At 35.8% G+C, this 20277-nt stretch overlaps 1 protein-coding gene across 3 annotated transcripts in view; it reads left to right on the forward strand.

Annotated features, from left to right (window-relative positions):
- LOC128209355 (E3 ubiquitin-protein ligase UBR2-like) overlaps window positions 1-20277 on the forward strand; it is a 140351-nt gene that overhangs the window by 95518 nt on the left and 24556 nt on the right. For all 3 annotated transcript variants that reach the window (XM_052913367.1, XM_052913368.1, XM_052913369.1), the window contains 10 exons: window positions 8067-8132; window positions 8930-9006; window positions 9918-10015; window positions 11097-11221; window positions 11790-11842; window positions 12519-12639; window positions 16553-16753; window positions 17062-17176; window positions 17788-17882; window positions 18488-18738. In XM_052913367.1, the coding sequence (XP_052769327.1) occupies window positions 8067-8132; window positions 8930-9006; window positions 9918-10015; window positions 11097-11221; window positions 11790-11842; window positions 12519-12639; window positions 16553-16753; window positions 17062-17176; window positions 17788-17882; window positions 18488-18738 (1202 nt within the window). The remainder of the gene's footprint in view (window positions 1-8066; window positions 8133-8929; window positions 9007-9917; window positions 10016-11096; window positions 11222-11789; window positions 11843-12518; window positions 12640-16552; window positions 16754-17061; window positions 17177-17787; window positions 17883-18487; window positions 18739-20277) is intronic.

Here is a 20277-nt window from a genome sequence, read left to right on the forward strand (position 1 = left end):
CATATAATGATTTATGGCCTTTGTTTATACAAGCCAGACGATTTTTTGTTTATCCAACATGGCCGACATTTTGTAAAAGTTTTACGCATCTTTGATACCAGTGACCTTATTTCGCAATTTTCCGAAATTCTTTAAATAGTAACATAGTGTTTTTTTTAGTGCATTGTATTCATCGATGTTTATACTTCATGAATATGCATTTATAGCGAATAATCAAGCATCAGGTATGAAAATAAATGCCCCTACATTACAAATACGTAGGGTTACATATCTATGAAGCTATCGATAAAACGTTAAGATCCCTATCTATGAAGCTATATGGATAGATAAGTAAAATTGCGTATCTATGAAGTAAAGGGTTAAAAACCTGGCAAAATTCCAGGCCCCATGTTCATGAAAAACACCTTGGAAATTAGTCAACTAGCTACTCATTTCATTTAACAACTCTATACACATAGCATTAGTTCAATTCTTTTAATCGTTTAATTTGGTTTACCTCTGTAAGAATAATATTCTCTGATAGATAGATTTAAGTGACATAGATTTTTGGTGAACAGACAAGCAATGATGTTAGCTCCGAGGCTCTCTTGTTTTGTTTAAACAGTACAGATAAGCTGCGAGTGTATTCTTTTCTTCAATAAAAAAACTAGGGTACTTTTATTTCATTAAAAGTTCAAATACACATACCAGTAGATATGACCATTGTGAAAACATTACCATTTTTGCATTAGGCCATATTAATTATTTTTTTTCTTTTGCGTTTCCTGACTGATTCACAAAAATACCAATGACCTGTATTGTTTTATGGGCTATTCAAATAACCCAGGGGGGATGGGGGGGGGGGGTTGCTAATTTGGACCCCAAAAGGGTAAATTTGCTTCTATAGGGGGGTGGCATAATTTAAATGTGCCTTCCCCTTGGGAGTAATATATTTAAATGGAATAGCCCTAAGCTAGTCTAATGGTGTTTTTTTTTAATTTTTCAGTTCTGAATTTGGGGGTTAGGAAGGAAAATTTTGGTTGGGAAACTCTAAACGAACTATCTATTAGGGCCCAACAAAATATTACAAGTGTCTTATAGTTATCACCCTGTCCGTTCATCTGTCCGTCCACATCATTTTTTTATGTTTTTTTTTTGTTAAGAACTTGTCAGCCTTTAAAGATAATTATAAGATCAAACATTCCATATTTGCTCAGAGTAATTATAAGCATTTATAACAAGTCATGTTCTTGATTCTTAAATATTGTCAGATTTAAGTTATGTTATTCATGCTTAAATATTGTCAGATTTAAGTTATGTAATTCATGCTTAATAACATGCCTTCAAATTGCTCCCCCTTTCAGTGTTAATAAAAATTCTTCTTTCAATATTTAATATATAAATAATCAACACTTTATGCTGTTTAAAAACATTTATAACAGGGTTGTCATTATGTTTTTCACAAACCGATTTTTTTATAAATCTAACAGATCTGGCCAGGGGTCAAGGGGGGTTCAGGGGGGCGAAGCCCCCCCGAGACGAAAACGAATTTTAGACGTTCCTGAGGGTCTAAAACCTGTTTTCCTGAAAGCAAAATTGACTGTTTGGAAAACATTTATTCAGACTATTCTACCTAACTTGTATCTCTAAATATACCTCTAAAAGTCCCCATCATTTGACTCAGATCCAGAATCCCCATACCCTCCTTCCAGGTTCAGTTTCTTCAAAGCTGCTGCTATCTCCAATTTAAGTTCAACCCGTCCAATAACCAAATCAGTGTCATCTGTTTGCACCCCAGCCTCCGTGTAACTTCTAGCTGCAGCTGCCGCAGTTTCTTTCTCGGTTCTGACTGTTCTACGTGCTAACTTCCTCCTGGCCTTCTCATTCATCCACATACTCACTGCTCCCTTTACCAGTTCTCCTGCTTCCTCACACTTGGGTCCATTTACTGTTACCTGCAGTAGGGCCTCAAGCAAGTCATTCTGAATTCTATTTCTGTGTCTTGTTTTAAGGTTTTTTAAGGCACTAGCGCCCCTCTCTGGCCAGGCATTACTCACTACTTCTGCTATAAAGTATAGTTTCGGAAAGAATTGTTTATAGACTGAAACTGACAGAATTTGATTAAGACACCATTCTGTTGTGGTAATTCTGTGACTGGTGTCAAGAACATGTCTTGAAGCAATGAAATCACCTCCTACCCGGAGATCACCGAGAAAAATAAAAAGTGGGAAGAATCTAGCTTAGCGGACCGCTGAAATCGCCGACCATAATATCATACATTTTGTTTCAAAAAGTTCGCTACCTTTTCATAATGAGTAATCTTAGCGGGGGTTTGAAGGTATCAGCACCAGACATATCAGAAACGACACATTGATTTTATCGCGATCCGCTAGACTAGATTTGTTCCGTAACAGAAAACAAACACATTTTATTCAACAAAATGGACATTTCAAGCAGGCGCCATGCATCGACCGTAACTTAAAAAGAACAACAAACAATGTGTTTCCAATTTGCATTTTCGTTCTCACCGGTTCTTTGTTGGAACCCAAAATCAAATAGACTTTTAAACTTTTTTGATTTCGGTTGCGCCATTGTGCATGTGTTGTTTGTTTTTTGTATCGCGGCACATCATTGGTCGCTCAAAACTGGAATAATCAATCAAACACTGTGTTATTTTTTTCAAGCGTTTGTACTACAAGGAACGGTGTCGCTATACGGTGTTCATCGGCAATTAGTACGGAGATTTTCTTCGACTTTTTCGGCCATTTTTTTTTTATCTCAATTCTAAAATTCCTGAAAAAGCAACCGATTTTAAACGATGGATTCGATCGGCAATCGGTTCATAATGACAACCCTGTTTATATGTAAACATTCGGCAGCATTTTGCCTTCATCAGTAAAAAGATTTACAATAATAGACAGGAAGTGATGTCAACTTCATACACTGTTTAATCAGTGCACAGATCATTCATATAGCGTATTGAAATGGTACTTGAGTTTATAAAATGTTGGCTTTATTCCATTTTTTTTTATTTCGTTTTAGGATTTGAATATTAAAATTACCTTCAACAGATTTGTCTATGTTTCTTAATATAAATTGTGTCTAATGGAGGCTTTGTATACTGACAGTCAATAGAATTGCACCTCAAATTGATCCAATTTGTAATCATAGATATTGTAATTGGATCAGGCATTCAATGTAATTTAGTCTGTAGAATTTCTCAAACATGTTCTGCTAATTTTGTATTCTGCTTAGTACCTTTAACATCAAAGACTTCCTCACTTCAGTAGTGAAGCATTATCACAGGACTGATAGTCATTATTTAGTGCAAAGTACCTTAATTAATTATTTTTTTAAACTATAACTCCCTTTTTGACAGAGGTCCACTTTGAAAAGACAGCATGGCTAAGCAATATATATCTTTTGTTACATGCAAATTAGGTTTATAACAAGATCTGCCCACGTGCATAGAAGACCCACTCACAGTAATTTATTGTTGCTTAAAGAATTAATGAAGCAACACTTTATTTCTTATGTGAAAACAATTATAATATTTTTTTATGAATATTTTCCTTTTTACATATAAAAAAAACACCCACACAAGTATTTCACAGTCTTTTACAGTGGTAAAGTAATATTAGATTGAAATCATGGCAGCTTTGCTGCACAATGTAAAACAAGTTGCTTGTATCGGTGAAATGCTAGACTCTTGTCATTAATATCCTATGATGTGCTGTAGGACATCCAAGTCAGATCCAAACTGTTCCCAAGTTCAAAGCAGTGACCCAGCGTATCAAAGTTGGTGTCACTGTGAGTATCGGCTATGTAAAAACTTATGAAAAGTCAGTATTGCATGCCAGATGGATGCATTGTGTATACACAATGATTTGCTGTAGCACATTTAAGCCAGGTCCAGCCTGTTCTGAAGTTCATAGCAGTGGCCCAGCATGTTGAAGGCTGTGTCAATATGGGGGGGGGGGTGTTGTCCCCATTGTGTAATTATGTAGCTTATGTAGGGCTTTTTGTGCTCTCTGTCTGTGATGGTTTTGTAGGGCTGTTCGTTCTCTATGGCGCTGGTGTAGTTGCCTGTAGGTGAGGTGCTGTAGGTCACGTAGGAATGGGATACAGACAGTTACTACATTTTCCTTCCAAGATACCAAAGAATGTCTGTCTTTATCATTAAAACTTCTGTGCATTTCAAACAAAGGCTCTTGTGGAATTCAATTCAATTTTTCTATTGTAAAAGTAAAACGCATCATTGTGTGTTTCTTAAGTGCTTCTAAGGTTGATAAGGTCATCCGTTTCTTCCTAAACCCAGTGCTTGCTGCCCAACAGTTCCTTCCATGATGTCTACAGAACTGGTACACACCAGGTCCCAGCGTCCCTTTTGAGTCAGTACTTCTGCAGCTTCATCAAACTGCCCTGTGCAGTACAACATGGGGGCAAACTTAAACCAACTAGACATACAGTCAGAGTCCAGTGACTTCCATTACCACCAGTTTAAAATATCTTTAATGATTGGTTGTCTCATGTACATGCACCTTGAAGCCGGCATTGAGGCAAGGTTTCTTTGTAGGAATGGTATCAGCAGAGAAGCTTCTTCCTGTCCAGGGTGACTTTGGGAATCAGAGATATTTTGTAGAGTAAACAAGTTGCTTAAAATACCAGCAACTGATTCATCAGCTATCACTATTTGTATACAAGTTCTAAGTTCAAGTATTTCATCAAACAGTAGCTCCTCTAGAACACCACTACAGATCTGGGTTCTTGTTTTCACATTCTGACCAAATACATTTCCAAGGCCTGTGCCGGGTTGCAATCTCAAACCAATATTGTCCATAGAAGTATTTAACAAACACTGCAGTTTTGTGTTGATGAGATTTGAAATGATTCTGCACAGTTTTGGAAACTCCCAAAAGTTCAATTTCCCCACAAACAAATTAACTCCAGATATTGTAAAGTAGGGACAGTATTTCTGTTTAACCCATCTTTTTAGTGTATTGAAAAGGAGACACACACATTTCACAATATTATCCTCCCTCCATATCTCAGCTGGATAGTTTTCTATTGTAAACATCATTGCAGTTTTAATGTGAAAAGTGCTTAATCTGTCTCCAAACTCAGGCTTAAACCAAGTTTTTCTAATGATTTTGGCGATTGTGTATGTTTTCACTTGAACAAGGCTAAAATCAAACATTAGATATCGCTCCATCAATGAAGTTGAAAATCTCCACTGCCATTTTGAATTTGGATAACTGGTTAACTTTGAAGGAACCAATAATGCTGTAGATTTACACATCACTTCTTTAGCTGGGCTCTCAGTGTAGCCTTGTGGCACAAGGAAAACTCCAGCCTTTCTAGCCTTGGCCAATGTGCCAGGTTGGGGCCAGTGTCCAGGGCGTGGTCTATGGAACATGAACTTACATTCCTCTGGCAGCTGGTCACAATGGTATCCATTCACATAGTCATATATTTTATCAATGGTTATTGCTGGACCATGTCGAATTACTACACCAGCTTTACTGTATTGCTGTAGCCAGTCCTGTTGTTCAACCGCAGTATTAGTCAATAGTATTCTTCCTACCCCATCCAGCACCTCATCAGTTCCCATCGTTTGTACTGCTGGTTGAAGACAGTCACCTCTCAATCTCTGCAAGTAGCAGTGTTGAGGAGGATAAAGCTCATTCTTTAACACCAGAAGATTAGGTTTTCCCCTCTGCCACTTACTCCAATCAAGGACCACATGTGCAGTGTTATCACAATATAAGATGTCAGTATCAGATTTCATCCCTGGAGTTGTTGTACCCTCAGTCTGACTGCCAAATATGTATGTAGTATTATTCACTTTTCTCATCTTATTAAAACCATTGCACATAGTCTCCCTTCTCAGGTGTGTTCTCCTCCTGCTGTCAATCATCAAGCTGTTGACACCGATATCCTCCATCACAAAGAACAGTCGCAGGGAAAACAGTATCTCACTCTTTCTTTCACTATCCATAGTTCAGTTTTATAAAATGAGTTCTCATGAAATCAAGTTGTTTGTGATACTTATCCTAAATATGAATAATGAATGTCTACTCTCATAATTTCCGAATCTCTGTGTTTAAATCATTCCTCTCTCATAAGTCAATAGCTGCTTGTGTTGAAGTTCAATGTTGCCATAAGATAAATAATAAAAGAGAACCTATTTCCAGTCTGCTATTCAAATAACTAAAAGTTTAGTGAGTTTATATTGATCTGTTATTTTGATCAACGGGTATTCACCAATTATTTTTTTATGAATTTATACTTAATGTAGTAGAATGATGACTATAAATAAAGATAAATTTAATTTTTAGCTGGATTTTTCAACGTAAAATTATGGGTTATAGAATGGCGAAAACCAGGCGGGTGGGCGGGCGGTCGGTCGGTCGGGCGTTAACAATTTTGCTTTAAAGTTTTCATTTTATGTAATTAAATCAAAGAGTTGTTATCCAATGGTAATCAAACTTGATCAGACTATTTGTCGGCATGTTATCTTGAATATTTATGAATATGGGTCATCCCGGGTCAAATTCTAGGTCACTAGGTCACATCTTAGGAAAATCATTCCACGTCTTAAATTCAACAATTTTTGTCAAATCTTTATCAAACTTGGTCAGAATATTTGTCTGCATATTATCTTGAAAGATTTTTAATATGGGTCATCCCCGGTCAAAATCTAGGTCACAAGGTCAAATCTTAGGAGAAAGAATTCCACGGCCATTAAAAATTCATTAATTTTTGTCAAATCTATATGAAACTTGCTCAGAATTTTTGTCTACTTGTTGTCTTAAACATTTGTGAATATGGGTCACCTCAGATCAAAAACTAGGTCAAATCTTAGGATATATTTTCCCAATGTCATAATAAAAATTCTCAAATTTTCATGAAACTTTTACAAAAAAAAAAATTCTCCAGGATATCTTAGTCACATTAAAGTATAATAATAAATTAGCAAATATTACAGTTTTTTCCTGCAGATTATTGATTTTTTTTTTTAATTTTCATGACATTTGGTTACTTTACATACATACACACATGCGCACACATGCTTTCACACTGGCACACACACCATTGACCGATCAGCACCACAGTGAAACTACAGACTACCACTCTGGCATGGACCATATATATGTCTCATATATGCCTCACAAAACAGATGTCATGGAAACCTTCTGGACTGACCACAATGCTGTCTGGATTGCCTACTAAGTGTTTACCATTATCATTTAAGGTTAACCATTTCATATAATCATGCCTACACAATGCTTACCAAACCTATCAATATCAGTCAACAACTAAATTAAATTGCTACTTTATAAACACACATCCCAATCATGAATTTCATATATACCCATATTTTACAAAAAAAATTTTTTTTTATTAACTTTAAAAATATCTTAGATGATAAAGTGTGTTGTCTAGGGTCAAAAACTAGGTCTCTGGGACAGATCTTATTGGAAAAGCTGATGTATTTATAAAATGTTCATTTTTTCCTCACACAAATGGAATAGTTTCTGTTGATCAGGTTAATTATTCAATATATTAAATGAAACATGGGGCAGTTTACGCCGATGTAGCATTTATGACACAATTTATCATGTGGTTAACACACACTGATACTTGCTCAGAGTAATTATGAGCTTATAAGTGACAAGTTATGTTATTCATGCTTAAAGGGACTGTACTCGGTATGATGAAATAGCGAAAAAAAGAAAGAAAATTGTCGAAAACTGACATAAACTTGGTATCGTTGTGTACAATGCATTGGAACATAACGACTGAAGTACCACATAGTTTACAATTAATTTATTTTTCGCAGTTTTTTCGTATTTTTCCCAGTCTGGTGTACAGTCCCTTTAAATATTGTCAGATCAAAGTTATGTAATTCATGCTTAATAACATGCCTTCAAATTTCAGATACACATGCTATATTTTGGGCCCTTATCACTTCTGTGATGGCTCTAGTTTATTATAGCATAATGACATTTTGATGGGTATTTTTAAGAAAAATACACATGTAGTAGAGAGTGCAGTCATTTTCAATGTTTCCTATTCTGTTTCAGATATTTTTTTACCACAATGTGAAATGCCGAACAGAAATGTATGACCGGGACATAGTCATGTTACAGGTAGGAATATCTCCCAATCATATTTAACTTAAGGGATGTAATTTGCCTATTTCTTTCATTTTGTGTTTAACTAACTATAGATAATTTTGTCCGAAAGTAAATATGTCTTATATTTTGTTATACCAAAATACACTATTATTGCAACAAACTGTTGGTGTTTTTTTTTCATTTTTAAATGTTCATATATGAAAAACTGTAATCAGGTTCTTTTTTTCAGCAGTATAATAATGGTCAGTAGATGACCAGTATTGATATTTAGGTCATTAGGTCATAGTTGGTCATGGTCATTAGATGACCAGTATTGATGTTAAGGTCAGTAGGTCACATTGGTAATGGTCAATAGATGACCATTATCAATATTTGGGGTCAGTAGGTCAAAGTTGGTCATCATCAGTAGATGATCACTTGATATTTGGGTTCGTCAGTCAAAGTTGGTCTTGGTCTGTAGATGACCACTATTTATATTTGGGTCATTAGGTCAAAGTTGGTCATGGTCTGTAGATGACCACTATTTATATTTGGGTCATTAGGTCAAAGTTGGTCATGGTCTGTAGGTGACCACTATTTATATTTGGGTCATTAGGTCAAAGTTGGTCATGGTCTGTAGATGACCACTATTGATATTTGGGTCATTAGGTCAAAGTTGGTCATGGTCTGTAGATGACCACTATTGATATTTGGGTCATTAGGTCAAAGTGACATGCACTGTCCTGAATTTCAACACAAGATTTGTGGAATTCTTGTTGTATCATGATATACTCCTGATTTGAATGTACATGTAAACCTTTGCCTTGCAGATCGGGGCTTCTATGATGGATGGCAATGATTTCCTCATTCAACTTCTCAACAAGTTTGGACTCATTGCCTGGGCAAAGTAAGAATTCTTTTCATTCTCTTAGCTTTTTATGATTGAGATTAAAAAAGTTATACATATATATAAATTTATTTGTTGAATTTTTATGCCTCAGACAAAGTTTGGTAAGGTACTTACTTTTAACTTACGATCTCAAAGGTCAACCAATTCGCCACCTTTGAAAAGTATTCCTTGTTTGACTTAAACACCGTAATTAAAGAAATAAAGGTGTATAAACATGCACTTGTAGCTATCTTTTTACCAGTTGAACTAAGGGTGATTCATTTGACAATCAGGAGCCATATTCATAAAGCATCTTAGTGAAATTTTTCTTGAAATTTCCTGTATCAGTTGAATTAAAAAGAGCAGCAAAGTTTTCATACCGAAAATAAGAAAAAAAAGAACGATTTTCAAATAATGAATAAATAGGTATTAATTTTATGAAGATTTAAAGGTATTTGTAATAGTAAGATGATACGAAGTATTATCTTAATGATAAGGAAAGGGCGGACTGAGCGTATGAACATGCCCTTCCTTATCATTAAGATAATACTTCAGGTCATCTAACTGTCTTTGAATACAACTTCATTGGCTGACATATTGTCAATCCAAAACCTAATACAGGGAGTGTGTATCGGATGAGTGGCAGTAGGCAGTTTAACAACCACAAAGTTGAAATTCTTAGTGATAAAGCCTTGTACTTTATGATTGCCTATCTGCAATTTCATCGGCTTAAATTGTTTTTTGTATTCTAAAATATATTTGTGAGCAAAAAATATGAAATTTTCACTGAGCTGGAATTTTTCATGAAGATCAATTGATGCTTTACTAATACAGCCCCAGAGTCATACTTATTTGTGGCTTTTGAAGTGTTTGCAGTCAAGTTTTAGTATAAGTTATCTATCTATATATACATGTGAATGTGTTTTCAGGGAAGAGTATGATGCTCCGGCGAGTGGTCAGGAGGACTCACTGAGACAGACTGTGCTGCTCGCTGAAGAGTTACTTGATCTACTCATCATCATACTTGGTAGGCTTATAAGTTAATAAGATCTCATTATCATACTCATTAGCTTATCAGTGAAAATAAAACTCGTTTTCACACTTAGTAGGCTTATCAATAAATACAAAACTCATCATCAGCTTTTTTAGGTTTATCAGTGTAGACAAAACTCATCGTCAGATTTGGTAGGCTTATCAGTAAATACAAAACTCTTTATCAGACTTAAGGTTTATCAGTGAATACAATAATTTTCAGACTTTGTGGGCTTATCAGTTAATACAAAACTCCTCATGAGACATTGTAGGCTTATCAGTGAATATAAAACTCATTGTCAGATTTTGTAGGCTTATCAGTAAATACAATACTCATCATCAGGCATTTTAGGTTTATCAGTGAATACAAAACTTATCAGACTTTGTAGGCTTATCAGTGAATACAAACTCATCATCAGACTTTGTAGGCTTATCAGTAAATACAAAACTCATCATTAGACTTTGTAGGCTTATCAGTAAATACAAAACCATCATCAGACTTTGTAGGCTTATCAGTAAATACAAACTCATCATCAGACTTTGTAGGCTTATCAGTAAATACAAACTCATCATCAGACTTTGTAGGCTTATCAGTAAATACAAACTCGTCATCAGGCTTTGTAGGCTTATCAGTAAATACAAAACTCATCGTCAGATTTGGTAGGTTTATCAGTGAATACAAAACTCATCGTCAGATTTGGTAGGCTTATCAGTAAATACAAAACTCTTCAACAGACTTCAGGTTTATCAGTGAATACAAAAAATTTCAGACTTTGTAGGCTTATTAGTTTATACAAAACTCCTCATAAGACATTGTAGGCTTATAAGTGAATACAAAACTCATCATCAGACTTGGTAGGCTTATCAGTAAATACCAAACTCATCATAAGACTTGGTAGGCTTATCAGTAAATACCAAACTCATCATAAGACTTGGTAGGCTTATGAGTAAATACAAAACTCATCATCAGCTTTTTTAGGTTTAAATACAAAACTCATCAGCATACCCAAAATGCTCAATGAAATGTTGTGACTGTTAACGTTTTATCCGCTAATGGGACTTTTTGTGTTTTTCAGGTGAGAGGTTTATTCCAGGACTAGGGGAGGTAACTAAAGGTGATATTGTGAGAAGGGAGGTAATTCACCAACTGTGTATATCACCACTGGCTCATAGTGAACTGGCAAAAGCTTTACCTGAAGATGTAAGTGTATTGTGAGATTAACTATGATAAATAGGGGAGGTAACTAGAGAGCTATTGTGAGAAGGGAGGTTATTCACCTGCTGTGTATATCACCACTTGCTCACAGTGAACCAGCAAAGCCTCTATCTGAAGATGTAAGTGTATTGTGATTGTTGGATGTAGGGGAGGTAACTAAATGTGATATTGTGAGAAGGGAGGTAATTCACCAGCTGTCTATATCACCACTTGCTCAACAAGTAAAGGAGGTAATGAGTAGGGGAGGTAAATTGTGGGAAGGGAGGTGATCCATTAAACCACAGTGGCTCACAGTGAACATCTAAAAATGTTATTCTATTAAGTGGGTTTACACTTACGGTACATATGGAACCTTTGTTTAAAGCAAGGTACACATCTTCCCATCTAAAAAATGGAATTATATTAAACAATGTCAAGCATCTTACACATGTCGTTTTAAGTTTTGACCTGATTCACTTTTCCAACACATAATATTGAAAGCCTAATAAAACACCTGAAAAAAATAACGAAATGCTCTCTTGAAATTTAGCTTTTGAAATCATTGTTTTTTCAGACTAACCATGAAACCGGGTTAGAAGAAGTAGTTAAAGATGTGGCAACATTTAAGTAAGTTATTGTCTGAAACCAAATGTTTTTCTCAAAATATCCTTGTCATTTTTTTTATTTCATTTATGCCTTTTTCTCATGTAAGTGTATATGAATGTAAATTCGGTTGAAAAAAAGCTTTTTTATGAACACTGTATAACAAACAATTGATTAAAGTCTTGGTAGTTGTCTTAAATTGATAATTGTCTCAAGCGAGCCCCACGTCTTACCCATTTAAAGTTTGAGAATAGGTTGAGGTCAAATACATTCAAAACTCGCTATGTCAAAGTTGTCAGGAGCTTGTGAAATACTTTAAGATACTGAATATTCGACATAACACATGTGCACACGTGTGAGTTCAGTTTGTGGTCACCAAGTCAGATAAGTGGGTTTCCTCAGTTTCCTCCATAACTCAAGACCAAATACAAAAGGTGTATTACTAAGCCGAAACCCGCACATTAGAATTCTTTTTGACATAACCAGAACATTATAGCGAGTTTCGACTATACTTATCATGTATCAAAAAGTGTTCCTATCCTAAAAAAATTATCTCTTGTAGTAGCAAAGTAAAATAGCTTAGGAAACATCTAATGGAAAACAAGGAAGGATTTATCACTACATGAATGATAAGGCCTAAAATTCAGAGTACCTCTCTTTAACATTACATGTAATTAAAATGTAATTAAAACTTCCCCAGGAAAGCGACGCCTGCCAAAGTGAGCCAGAGTGCAGGAAAGGGCAGGTACGAGCTGAAGCCCGAGTTCTATGAGAGTTACAACCCCTATTTCTACCATTACACCAAGGGAGATAAATCAAAGGTAGGCGTCATCTATCATATGAAATATTTATATATTTATTTAGTTTCAGCGAAGAAAATTCATGGTAATTTTGACAAAGGTGCTTGGTTGGGAAAGGTAATGTTGCAAAAAGGTAGCGCAATATATCAAGATATTTCCATCATGTATTGTAAAATGTATTGCAATATATCACAATATTGCCGTCCTGTATCGTGATACGTATAACAATATATCACGATATTTTCCACTGTGTATTGTGATAATCAACGCAGTAAATCACAATATTTCCATTGTGTATTTTGAAAAATAATGCAATATATCATGACATTTTCCATCATGTAGCGTAATACTCGTTGCAATATTTCACGACATTTTCCCTCGTCTATTGTGATATATATCACAATATATCATGATATATTTCATCGTGTATTATGTAGCTGTAAGCAATATATAATGATATTTCCATCAGGTATCATGAGAATTATCACAATATATTATTTTAAAAATAAAAAGAATTTAGGGAAAGAATTTTGGGAAAAAATAATTGATAATTATTTCATGAAAATTCATTTGAGAAACTTCAGTCTTGTGGTATATTTTACTGTGAAAAGAGTGCTGAAGATTCATCAATTTCTTTCAGTGCCCTACATTTATAAATATAACGCAAATATCCGATGGCTTAAAAGGAAGGATAAAAAAAATATCAGGATAAGCAGAATATTAAATAAGATAAACAATATCCTGATAGGCCATAGTTATAATTATAAGCCATCCTATGCATGTGCATATTGACACAAGTAATATGTGGACTATGTTTCATATGAATCTTGAATGGTTATTTAACTAATGGCCTAGTTATTGTTTTGTATAACTTTTTTTAACGGCAAGTAATACAATGTCTATGTAGGTCATAGTTATATAAGTAATTATTATACATCTTCCTGCACATGTGGATATCGGCACTTGTGACATGTGTATTAAGTTTCATATGAATAACTTGTATGGTTATTAACTTCCCCAAACTAAGTTTGTCAGGTTAGTGCCCGGGGTAAGGGCACACGCTTCTCACCAAGGCGTCCTAGGTTTGATTGCCCGCTTGGACGCATGTGAGTTCGGTTTGTGGTCACCAAGTCAGATAAGTGGGTTTCCTCATGGAACTCTGTTTCCTCCATAACTCAAGACAAAACATCACGCCAAAGAGAGAGATAAAGTAAATGCTGAAATAAATTTTAGTTCATTATTGTGTTTAACTTATTTGTCTTAATTTATTAAAAGAAAAAGATTTATATGGTTTAGAATGATACAGCTAAAAAAATATTAGCAATATTATGGCACTTTTTAAACTGGGGAATTTATGGCCATGAGAAACATGATAACGAATTGAAATAAAAGAAATAAAAAAGGGTATCAACCATTATTGTCTTCCTTTAAAGTTTTTACATGCCTCAAGGATGAGTCTACAACTAAAAGGTTATAGTTATACAATACCTGTCTAGGTCTCTATTGTTAAGCAGGCATTTATTGAAATCTTTAGGAAATCTGGCCATTTTTTGAATGGTTTGTTGGGATTAGTTATTTAAATGTAAGAGAAAAAATATTATTGTATTGCTTTTGTATTTCTTTTGTTTGGGTGATTTAATTTGCAGTTTGAAGCTCCACTCTCACAGAATGGCCGCTTTTACAACTTTTTTTTTAAATTTTGTCTTGAAATGAGGTAATTTTGGTCTGGAAACCAGTGTTATTAGACTGCTGACAAAAGATCAGACCGCAGTTTTCATATTTACGTTAGAAATTTAATGTAAAATGGCTAAAGCATTACTAAGGCTTTAAGAAAAATTAGCTGTTCGATGTAAAACTTCAATTTTTGAACGTAAATATGAAAACCTGTGATCTGATCTTTTGTCAACCGTCTTATATCACTGATTTCCAGACATGTATGCAAAGGATTGGCTGATATCAAGACAAAAAATAAAAATGTTTTCAAAACAGTTGATCTGTGAGAGTGCAGTTTTAAGTTATGGTGAGCAATCTGTGTTTTATTGTTGCCTACATTCATTGATACTGCAGACAATAAAAATATTGTGTATTGTTTTGATATGATCCAAAAATGTGTTAAGTCTGGGTGTGTTCGAATGATGAGAAAATAATGTACACAAATCCTGCCAGAGTTACAGTGTAAGAAAGTAAGATTTTCAAGCACTAACCTGTATTTATATATATATTCTTATTAAACTATACCATTCTAAAAACAGTTTTACTGAGTTTTTACTTTCTGGCTGGTGCAAATTCTGATTTCTTGAAATTTTGTTAATAGAGTTACCTATTACAATAAGTTCTTAACAAATTGTAGTCTCCTTTTCACTACTTTTTATTAAAATCAGTTTTTTATTCTCACGCATTTTTATACCCCCCAAAACAAAGTTTGGGGGGGGTATACTGGAATCGGGTTGTCCGTCTGTCCGTCTGTCTGTCCGTCTGTCCGTTTTTTTTTTGTCCGGGATTCATCTTTGTCGTTATTGAACAAATCTTTTTCAAACTTTCAGATATTAATGGCCATGATGTAAACTTGCGCCTCTGTGAAATTGGTACGGGTCACATGACCCTGACCAGAGTTATCTCCCCTTGATGTGTTAAAGTAGGCAAAATAAGCCCTGTCCGGGATTCATCTTTGTTATTATTCAACAAATCTTTATCAAACTTTCAGAAATTAATGGCCATGTTGTAAACTTTCGCCTCTGTGAATTTGGTACAGGTCACATGACCCTGACTGGAGTTATCTCCCCTTGATGTGTTAAAGTAGGCAAAATAAGCCCTGTCCGGGATTCATCTTTGTTATTATTCAACAAATCTTTATCAAACTTTCAGAAATTAATGGCCATGTTGTAAACTTTCGCCTCTGTGAATTTGGTACAGGTCACATGACCCTGACTGGAGTTATCTCCCCTTGTAGGCAAAATTAGCTTTGTCCGGCCTAACTCCAGGGCAAACAACCTAGACATGAAGGGGTGGGGGGTATTCGTTAGCCTATGGCTTACAGTTCTAGTTTATAATGTTTTCTTTATAAAGACCAATATAATTAACATATTTCACTGTGAACTGGGGTAAATAAAATAGGGATATAAGTACTGCATTTTGATTATTTTCGACTGATGTGGATTTTTGCAGATTTGGATTTCACGAGGCGCCAGCTGAGATAAAAAAGGGAGAATGTCCATTTTACACATAGATCAAGACTGCTTTAAAAATAGACACAAAAATGAAAGAAAAGTGAAAATATTTTTTTTTGATAATACACGAACTTAACATAATTGGTTTTCAGGGTCTATGTTTTTATAATTAATTAAAAACACTTTTTTTTTTAAAAACAGAAATTGGGATTTTTATTTTCACAATTGGAAAAAAAAGAATATGTTTAAGCATTGGGAAAAAAATCGGATAAAAACATGGTAATAATACATATGAATTAATAAATCAACAATGATTTTCCATCCACTTGTAACTGTTGATTTTGTGATAATAATGTATTGCTTGCAGATTTATTATTTAAGAAATACTACACACCACAGAGAGTCATATGACACAGTAAGGACCAGCCAGTCAGCCCCTGAAGATATTTATCAATCAAGGCATAAGCAAAGGTCCATTCACCTTTGGGGGCTGACTGCAATAATTCCATATGGTCCAAAGTGTTGTGTTATAGTTTTTAAATAATACCAAACTCTTTATTTTACCTTTCAATAGTTTTAAAGCATTATTGATGTGTTTCATTGAACAAAGCTCATAATGTTCCTTGCAAAAATGTTTTGCCTTTGTGAAAATCGCAAGCAGCACTCACAAGTTTTATGACATCAGCGGTCCACATTATATTTTTGGCTAGGTCGGGACGTGATAAAAAGATAAACAATAGTTCCAATACCTGTATTAATCTCTTCAGTCAGAAGAGATGCAGATCAAACGTAAGAAGGCTGGAGAGAGTCAGGCCCTCCCTCCGCCTGTACCCCCAAAATTCAAGCCCATGTTTGCGCCCATCGTGAACATCCTGCAGTGTGATGTAATGATATTCCTTATGGAGCTCGTCCTGTCAAGGGCCGCGGCAGTCCGGTCAAGGTCATTGTCAGAGACTCAACTGGAGCGGGTATGTGATTACTTGGGTGTTATAAAGGTTATTAACTTTATAGACTTTTTTATTAAAAATGATTTACTTGAACTGAATTATTGGTAGAACATAAAGGTTTTCGTTTCAATCAGGACAATAGTAAATTTACCTTTGTTCATAAATTTCGCCTTTCAAGCTTGCAAATATTGGTTTAAAACAGGTAAATAAACACACTACAAAGCTGATAGGCCCGCCTAACCCGAACCAGGTTTATTTTATGCATTACAATCACATGTGCAAGCGTCACCCAGATCCTATCTGATTCCATGTATTTGTTGTATGAGTAGGTCCTACATCTGATTTGCCTGGGCCTTCATGAGCAGAAGCGTGCAGTAGAGGAGGGGAACCGGAGCTTTGACTTTCTGGCCAGAGTCTGTACCCCGGCTCGCAGCAAGAAAGGAGGTAATATAGAGTGCTGTAAATAATGTAGATCTAGGGAACCAGAGCTACCACTTCCTGGCCAGAGTCTGTACCCCAGCTCGCAGCAAGAAAGGAGGTGCATTATATTATGAAGGGTAGGGGAACCAGCACTTTGAATCTGTACCCGAGGTCACATTGCTATATGATATCGATTTAGGGAACTGGAACTTTGACTTTGTGGTCAGAGTACAAATCCTGGCTTGCAGCAAAAAATGGAGACTAAAAAATTGTTTAGTTCTCAATACCAAGAAATTTTAACCTCATTTGAATCAAATGCAAAAAAGAAAGAATTTCAATGCATTTCCAGTATCCAATTTAAAGTTTTTGATTTCACTGCCACAAGATAAGCTAGGTAGGTCAGAATGTTTTCATAAGATGTGTCTTCATATTTTTCCACACTTAATACCATTGCCATTTGTCTGGGTACATTGACTGATCTTTCCTTTACTAGAAACTTGTACTTGTTTTTGCGGCAGGGTGCTCCACCCTAATGGGGCTTAAGTGCCCCCAGAATTCATTACCGAAATGGTTTCAGCCCTACAGCTGGCAGGTCAAACACATCCCTGAAACTTTGATTTGAACTCTTTCCATAGGTGATCGGTGTATACAGATGCTACTGGATTCCATAGTGAACAGCCAAACAATCACTCATGACAGCATAAGAGACCTGGTGACATGGACAGTCAAGGTAACCATGTTATAGGGGATGAAAAATATTATGGGGGATAAAAAAGATGAAATATTCTGGGTAAGGGGTTTTGGGAAGGGTTCAGGCCCATCTTATTGATAAAAGTGTCATTTTGATTAAAATTTGGAATCCATTAGGCCTAGAAGTGAACAAGAATGCTTTAAAGATAGACATGATAATAAAAAAGATTATATTAGATTTGTTTATTTTGAAATACACAATGGTTTTTTTCAACTAAAAAATTGCTTACCTGAAAAATATGTGTGGCAAATGAGGATGCCAAATCTAATGGATCATTAAAACAAAACAAAAAGAACAAAAAATATAATATTGAATTTCATCCTTTAGACACCATAATATATCTGAACTCATTTTGGAGTGAAAATCTATCAAACTATCGAGAAGTGACTAGAATAGACAAAGGAGGCTCTGGTGTTTATATTCTACATAGGATGTTGCTCCCTCGATTTTTTTTTTCGAGGACTCTTTGTTTTTCAGGATAGCTAGATAGGTTTTTGTACTAAGGGTTGACGCTTTTGTATTGCCTGATATAATATAGTTCTAATTTTGAGCTGGGGATGAAAGAGTAAATATTGTAATTCCAGCTTTTGACTGAGGTTCGACAACTAAAAAATGAACCAGTTGCCATGGAAACTCGGGAGAATGTAGCAACTCCCAGGGATGCGAAGGCAGAGGCTGCACGCAAGAAGAAACAAGCTGCTGCAGAGAAAAGACGGCAGAAAATTATGGCACAGATGTCAGCCATGCAGAAAAACTTTATAAAGGAGAATGCTGATCTGTTTGAGAACACAAGTACTGATCTGTTCCCTAGGGTTGGCTCAGACATGGATCTGAGGTAAGATATGATTACATTGGTTATGGGTGGTGTTTATTGTTTGAGAATACTAGTACTGATCTCTTCCTCCAGCATTGGATCTGACATGTATCTGAGGTAAGAATATGAAATCATTGGTTATGCATTTGTCTTTATTGTTTTAGAATACTAGTACTTACTTGTTTCCAGACATGAAACTGCAATGGATCAGAGGTAAAAATTAAAAGGAATAATTGGTTATGTGTCCTGCCAAATAAGCCATTTGGATGAACAATTCTGAATACCTATACTACTGCTTGGCATAACATTTTTTAACAAGTTCTGCTATATAAAATTCAGAACTTGAGCAAGCCCTGAAGACATTTTACCAGTGCAGGGCTTGGAGGCTTTTGTTAATTTTGACCACTGTAAGGATGGGGACCGATGGCCTATCAGGCTTAAAAACTAAGGACCATTTTCAGAAATGGTGTTTAATAGGGAAAAAATATAAATCTCATGCATGTATAAGCATAGTGGACAGTGAAACATTACTATCATTGACGTTTAAACTCAGATTTGAAATAGAAATCAACAATATTTATGCCCCCCTTCGAAGAAGAGGGGTATATTGCTTTGCACAGGCATGTCGGTATGTCGGTCGGTCGGTCCGTCGGTAGACCAAAGCTTGTCCGAGTGATAACTCAACAATTCCTGGACGTATGGTCATCAAACTTGACATGAAGGTTGGGCCTGACCAGTAGATGACCCCTATTGATTTTAGGGCTCATCGGGTCAAAGGTCAAGGTCACAATAACCTTTAATGGTAAAATAATTTTAAAGCTTGTCCGAGTGATAACTCAACAATGCCTAGACCTATGGTCATCAAACTTGATATGGAAGTTGAGCCTGACCAGTAGATGACCCCTATTGTTTTGGGGGGTCATCAGGCGAAAGGTCAAGGTCACAGTGACCTTAAATGGTAAAAGGATGTCCAAGTGATAACTCGACAATGCCTGCACCCTTGGCCCTCATTCTTGACTTGGAGGTTGGGCCTGACAAGTAGCTGACCCCTATTGTTTTTGGGGCTCATAGGGTCAAAGATCAAAGTCACAGTGACCTTGAATGGTAAAAGGTTGTCCGAGTGATAACTCAACAATGCCTGCACCCATGGCCCTCATAATTGACTTGGAGGTTGGGCCTGACCAGTAGATGACCCCTATTGTTTTTGGGGGTCATCAGGCCAAAGGTCAAGGTCACAGTGACCTTGAATGGTAAAAGGTTGTCCATGTGATAACTCAACAATGCCTGCACCCATGGCCCTCAAACTTGACTTTCATGTTGGGCCTGACCAGTAGATGACCCCTATTGTTTTTGGGGTCATCGGGCCAAAGGTCAAGGTCACAGTGACCTTGAATGGTAAAAGGTTGTCCGTGTGATTACTCGACAATGCCTGCACCTATGGCCCTCAAACTTGACTTGGATGTTGGGCCTGACCAGTAGATGGCCCCTATTGATTTTAGGGGTCATTGGGCCAAAGGTCAAGGTAACAGTGACTTTGAACGATAAAAGGTTGCCCGAGTG

The sequence above is a fragment of the Mya arenaria genome, chromosome 11 (genome assembly GCF_026914265.1).
Source record: "Mya arenaria isolate MELC-2E11 chromosome 11, ASM2691426v1".
Taxonomy (NCBI): domain Eukaryota; kingdom Metazoa; phylum Mollusca; class Bivalvia; order Myida; family Myidae; genus Mya; species Mya arenaria.